This window comes from Sinocyclocheilus rhinocerous, unplaced genomic scaffold (assembly GCF_001515625.1).
Source record: "Sinocyclocheilus rhinocerous isolate Xijiao unplaced genomic scaffold, SAMN03320098_v1.1 scaffold1609, whole genome shotgun sequence".
In the NCBI taxonomy this organism is placed as follows: Eukaryota; Metazoa; Chordata; class Actinopteri; order Cypriniformes; family Cyprinidae; genus Sinocyclocheilus; species Sinocyclocheilus rhinocerous.
The window spans coordinates 237,909-244,636 of NW_015633539.1; the positions used below are offsets into that span (position 1 = coordinate 237,909).

A 6,728-nucleotide genomic window follows, 5' to 3' on the forward strand; every position below is an offset into this window, starting at 1 on the left:
TCCCTCAGATCGCGTCTTTGATAATTCACACTGCGTGATTGTCACTCGCGTGAACGAGCACCGATTTGCCTCCGATTTCGGGCATTTGTCGGCAATTTTGCAAAACCTGTCGGCGAGTGAAAAATCGGGCTAAAATCGTGCACTCGGCATTAGAGCAGGTGACCCGTTCTTGCCTCTGAAGTAGACGACCTGTCTTTCCTACTCACGATCACAGAGCATCACCTAACAACACCAGCTAGACCCTGCTCAGACTCTGACACTTGAACTGAGAGAGCTTTAGTCCTGCTGTGCACCTCATATGTGTTCATGCAATTTGCACAATGGATATAATCAAAAAAAGAGTGGGTGTGAAAACACAGAAGTGTCAAACAACATGCACCAAGGCATAACTCCGCACACAGACGACAACACATTAGCTTACCCAGCATGCTTCGGCGTTTTGTGCTTTGAAGCGTGTGTTACCTGAGAGAGCTTTAGCCCTGCTGTGCACCTCATATGTGTTCATGCAATTTGCACAATGGATATAATCAAAAAAAGAGTGGGTGTGAAAACACAGAAGTGTCAAACAACATGCACCAAGGCGTAACTCCGCACACAGACGACAACACATTAGCTTACCCAGCATGCTTCGGCGTTTTGTGCTTTGAAGCGTGTGTTACAGGTCGAGTAATACAGGTAACAAGTCAAGAGGTGGAAAACCACAACAAGAGAGTCACATCGAGGCCAGCTGTGCTCTTAAGAGCAGCATTATGCCGAGTTCACACTGCATGATTTTCAAACTCGTCGGATCGCAGTTGTTTTCACACTGCGTGACTATCTGGGGTAGCATTCAGTTGCTGCTGTGTTCACATGCGAGTGAAAAATCGGGCTAATATCGTGCAGTGTGAACTCGGCATTAGCAGAACACAGCGAGATACCTGGAGTGACAGACTGGCCACACAGGTGTGTGCAATCAACACACATCAGTCAGCCCTCCGGCTTCTGGGTGACTAATGCATCGCCAAAACAAAGCAACAGACACAAACCACACAGTCATACAAAATCAGTGGCTCCAAAGTGTGTACATTCACATACATTGAGTTTATCTGTAAGACAGTCAAGTACATTTGTGCAGCAAGGTCATAAGGTCGCCTATCAGTATTCTTATCAACTCCACAAAACTGTGAGAAACAGTTTTGACTTCACGTAACACATAAAAGACCAGACAGAACTATTTCAAACAAAACTGCATCATCACACTCATGATAATGTTATCCATCATGCTATATGGGGATATTTATGCAGATTTTCTACTCTCCCATTTCAACAGGTGACTAACATGCATTACATAAACAGCACTGTGGCACAGTACTATGGTACAGTAATGGCAAAACCATGGTACATTGCTGTGTACTGGGATACTAAATGATTATTACAATAAAAATACGTGTACAATCATATTTACATGATAATGCAAGGTGTTTCAAAGAATACCATGATTCTGGTACCAAAAACATGGTTAGCACCATAGTACATTTCTGAGAACTTTTGAGCTCTTTAAGAAAACACCCTTGTTCTGTGACAGACAGTAGAGCCATGGTAAAGTTACAATATCACATGGTAATACCATGGTATTTTATATAACCTATGGCAGTGAATGACAGCGTTTCGATATACCAAAGTTTTTACACAGCATCCCGAGGTAGTTATAAGAATACCATGGTATTTCTATGGTACAAGTCCAAACATCATGGTCTTAACCATGTCACTTTGTAAGTGAATTGTTTCTGTGTGTATTCCCACATGAACAGTAAAGCATCCATCACATATTTTGTTAAAGGCTGCCAGATTAATCTCAACAATAGTGTTTTGAATATGTATAAACAGCGTCATAAACCTAAGACAGGTCACTATCATTATCATAAACACAACCATGTAACGTTAAATAAATATTATATGTCATCATTTACCTCTCAGCAAGCGTGGACTGTGTGCTGCTCATTGGGCTTTCCTTTCTTGATTTTCTTCAGCTCTTATCCAATTAGCATTTTACCATAGTAAAATACCTTTGTATTTGGAAAAAATAATAATAATAAGCAAAAAACAACAACAGCCTGGTGGCACTTTTAAATTTTGACCGTTCCGTCTTGATGTGAAGGGTAAAGTCTCCTCTTGAATGTAACAAGCTTATGTTTTATATTTCCACGGATTGTCTGTGTTGGTTCCCGTAGTCATTTGACTGTAGCCCTACAGAACACAAGAGTTAGCAAAGGAAATCGATGCTAAACGCAAACACATAGATGATCAATGGAGCAAAACGCTTTCTGTTCTGTCCGAGAAGCTTCATTCTTTTCCCAGCCAAAATGCCACCACACCGACCGACAGGCTTCCCCTCGCCTCTGTCTGGATACAGTCGTCTTTGTCAATCCCAAACCACGGCTGGAAGTAAAGCCAGAGAAACAATATTTTGTTAATATGTTGCCTTACGAATGAAGGAGACTGTCCGGCTGCATTTCGCGTCAGTCCAAAAGCTCTTCGGTCATATTACAGTCCCGAATGTTACTTCGTCCGTCTCGACGGTTTTCTTTCATTTCTCTCACTGAAATACTTCCAACTCGGCATTCCTAAAATGAACCTAATCCAAAACGCGGAATTTTCTGTAATGTAAAAAAAAAACACGCAAATTTGCAATACAGACTACACCATCAATTGAACTGCTACTGTAAAGTAAGTCTGTAAACTAAATATACATCCTTTTTAGGCCCCTTACACGCTGAATGGACTTTTTCTCCAGAAGAATGTGTAACCTGGCCACTTCAATGTGTGGAAATCTGGGGAAATTCACTCAATGGATGGATTAAAGCATCATCCGCACGGTTCAACCTTTCATTGTAATCCCTTCCCTACCTAGTCCAACTTCCAGAATTCCCATATTTTCCACTCCAAAATCGTGAGAAAACTTTACAAATCGTTTGATGTTTGCTCTAGGGGCAGCGGTTTAGTTCCCAGTTCAGGAATTCTGCTCAAAACAGCTTCGTTTCAAAGCGGCAATAAAATACAATCCAAACTTGACGGATGTGCAACACATGTTTTCCTCTCGCGAACGGATTCCCTCTGTTCTTGGAATAATTTGTTTGGAAACTTTGGTTTAGTCGGGTCCTTCCCTTCTTGTCTCCGTGTTTTCCGAAATTCAGTAGTTTTTAGCCGTTCTTTTTCCAACTAAATCTGTACACCAAGGACTCTGTCTCTATACAAAGGCAAATTAAGAAAACACACACATGTGCGTTGTCACATGTGTCAATTTCGCGCTGTACGAAGATTAAAAACGATTAAGAAAAAAAATCACAAAAATCCTGATAATTCCCGACTTTCAGTAAAATCACATCCCGGATTCCTACGCCTGCGACGCTTCACCACCTTTTGGAGTATCCTTCCGCAAACAGCAATATCGCCTCCCAAGTGTTGTAGACTAGCCTACTAGTTGTCAGCGGTTAAGTACTGACAAACTAGTAGGCAGTAAATTAATAGATTAGCCAGATTCTGGAAAGAGTAAACAAAGTGATTGTTGAAAAAAGATGCATTCTGATGAAGAAGCAGATCAATATTTAAATATTTATGCATATTAGAAAATAATTTGCAACTTCGATATACAAAAATATATTCTGCATAAACCGCCGTATTGTAATATTCAATTTTTAAAAAATCTGGCCATATGAACCATGAGAGATAAGTTATCATTTATAATCGAAGTATGATGAAAACAAAGATAAAAGAAATAAAAGCAATTCAGAAAAAAAACAGATTTTGGAAGACAGCAGTTGGTTAACAACTAACCTTTTCATCTGAATCCACAAATGTATCTTTAGTATTTTATATATCAGTATTTTGTTTGTGCAGCAAGGCTTTATTCATATGGACTCGTGCATACTGTCTAAAAGATCTGCATAGTAAACAGCCCTAAACAGCCTTCTTGCATCATCAAAATAGTTAGCCATTTTTAACATTTCAGAGTTCCTCTGCTGTTTGGATACAGTGGCTATTACAACCAATCACATACATATGACTTCCTGCCTCCTGTTTAGGGTCTGTTCTGTAACAAAAGCCTTTGCTTTAGGTAAGAGAGAGTAGTACCAGCTCAAACAGATCACACAAAATGTTTAAATGGATAGTTCACCCAAAAATGGAAATTCTATTACAGTTTACTCATGTTTGGTAGCCACTGACTTCCAAAGAATGGGAAAAAATACTGTGGAAGTCAATGGCTAACATCAACTGTTTGGTTACCAACATTCATAAAAATATCTACTCAGCAGAAGAAAGAAACTCATACAGGTTTGGAACAACTTGAGGGTGAGTAAATGATGAGAGAGCTTTCATTTTTGCGTGAACTATCCCTTTAAATTGCTTAAATCTGTTCTTTTAAATTCAACAACCATAACTCAGCAGCTTTAAGGATAAACAGGTGTAAATTACACAGGAAGCCAGTGGTCTTGCAGTGTGACAAGAAACCACTTGCATCTGAAAATCCACAAGACCAAGATATTAGTGGTGAATTGAAGTTGAAAAGCAGCAGACATGCTTGAGAAGAGGGTGGTGGAGAAACTGTGTGAGTGCGTTTCCAAAATCTGCAAATTTGAAGCAGCATTGTATTTAGTCTCCAAATATCACTGAAGCTCCTTTCTGCCTGCTGAGGAAATACATTGCCATCTTTTGCAGTAACAAGCAATGACATTGTGCAAGGACACCTTCTCCCATTGACAGGCTCAATAGCATTAGAAGATTTGCACCATGAGTGTAATGCCATTGTACTGTTCTGTCTGAGGAAGTCCTGCTTGTTTTGGAAATGTCATGAGAACTAATAATATCTTAATATTTAATAGAAAAGTTGTGACATTTAATAAAATCTTAATATGAAATCTTAATAAACCTTAAAATAAAAAAATCTTAATATGTCATGGGAAAGTAATATATTCATATGTTATGGAAAAGTAATGTAAATTAATAAAATCTTAATAGGTGATGGGAAAGTCGTGAAAATTAAAATCCTATTATATCATGAAAAATTTGTGGAAATTAAAAAATCTTAATACATCACGGAAATGAAGGTCATGAAAATAAAATTCTTAGTGTGTCATGCAACAGTTGTGAAGATAAAAAAAAATCCTAATATGTCACAGAAATTAATAATATAGGCTATTAATATGTTATGAAAAGTAATGGAAATGAATAATATGTTAATATGTAGTGGAAATTAGTAATATCATAATATGTCTTTGAAAAGTCATTTTCAAATTAAGAAAAATCTTTATATGACATGGACAATTTGCAGAGTAATTAATAAAATTTGAGAAAGTCAGAAATGATAGGAATAGCTATACTGGATTTACATTTTTCTAGGTATGTTTTAGATATGTCACCTTTTGTGAGTTTTTTAAATATACATTAAAATGGAACCCTGTTAAATTAACAAAATATTTCTAGCTATATCAGCAAAAATGCAATTTTCCCATTCCTAAAGCATAGAAAGGCCTATTTGACTTTAACAGCATGTCCATTAGCATCATCCAGCTTGTACTGTTCCTTCCATCGCCTGTATTTGGCGCGAGTTTTCTTGCAGGCAAAACGTGCAATGTCTATCATGAAGATCCAGGAGAGAGTGTAAATAGCCACTCCAGCAACTTTCACTATAAGCGATGGCTTCAGAGAGGTTAATTCACAATACAGCATTCTGCTCCCAACACCAATCCTCACAGAGGCAAACAGAAGAATGAAGAGCAGGTCCACCACATCTCCTGCTAAACTCTCATAGCGTCCCATGCGCTTGAGGAACCAGCAGGCCTGCAGGAGCGGGTTGGTGATCTCACTGCCGAACAGGACAGCGCAGGTCTCGATGCCCGACTCGCCCAGCCCTAGTGCCAGCACGATTCCAAGGATGCTCATGGTGTGGTGGGCCAGCATCACCGGACCCTCAGTGTGGAAATACACACACCAAGCCATGTCAAAGAGGAAGTATCCTAAGCTGAGCACAAGAGCCAGGATCTGGAGAGATGTGTTTTCAGTGCCTGGAAACAAGAGGAGAGTCAGAAGTCACATCCAATGAACCTTACAGACAGAGGCAATTCATAATCCATCACTCTAAGTGAGACAGCATGTGGATCACCAATGGTGCTTCATGCTGCATGAATTATACAAATAACTCCTGATCTACCCAGATCGACTAGCAGATTCAGGACCACAATCCTAGGCAGTAGCCCCTCACTGCAGAACACAAGACCCAGGGGGCGTGGTTGGATCCACATCTAGGGGGTGGAGATTGGTAGGTTTAGGGGTGGAGGGGGTGGAGATGGGTAGGTTTAGGTATATGTAAGGTGGGAGGAGTTGGATCTGGATCCATGACCCCTGGATCTTGTGTACTGCAGTGAGGACCATCTCATCCTAGGACCCAAGTTTTTTTTTTTTTAAACCTTGTTTCAATGAATAAGACCTTATATACACTGAACAAAATTATAAACGCAACACTTTTGTTTTTGCCCCCATTTTTCATGAGCTGAACTCAAAGATCTAAGACTTTTTCTATGTACACAAAAGGCCTATTTCTCTCAAATATTGTTCTCCTCACAGAACACACCTCACAGGTGTGGCATATCAAGACGCTGATTAGACAGCATGATTATTGCAAAGGTGTGCCTTAGGCTGGCCACAATAAAAGACCACTCTAAAATGTGCAGTTTTACTGTATTGGGGGGTCC

At 39.5% G+C, this 6,728-nt stretch overlaps 2 protein-coding genes across 3 annotated transcripts in view; both read right to left on the bottom strand.

Annotated features, from left to right (window-relative positions):
* LOC107744318 (rho guanine nucleotide exchange factor 12-like) overlaps positions 1 to 3,382 on the bottom strand; it is an 87,639-nt gene extending 84,257 nt beyond the window's left edge. For both annotated transcript variants that reach the window (XM_016557891.1, XM_016557890.1), the window contains exon 1: positions 1,950 to 3,382. In XM_016557891.1, the coding sequence (XP_016413377.1) occupies positions 1,950 to 1,981 (32 nt within the window). In that variant the 5' untranslated portion in view covers positions 1,982 to 3,382. The remainder of the gene's footprint in view (positions 1 to 1,949) is intronic.
* A 1,958-nt stretch (positions 3,383 to 5,340) lies between these two features.
* The window catches only part of LOC107744340 (transmembrane protein 136-like), a 3,140-nt gene continuing 1,752 nt past the window's right edge, over positions 5,341 to 6,728 (bottom strand). The window contains exon 3 of the mRNA XM_016557920.1: positions 5,341 to 6,041. Coding sequence (XP_016413406.1) covers positions 5,509 to 6,041 — 533 coding nt within the window. The 3' untranslated portion in view covers positions 5,341 to 5,508. The remainder of the gene's footprint in view (positions 6,042 to 6,728) is intronic.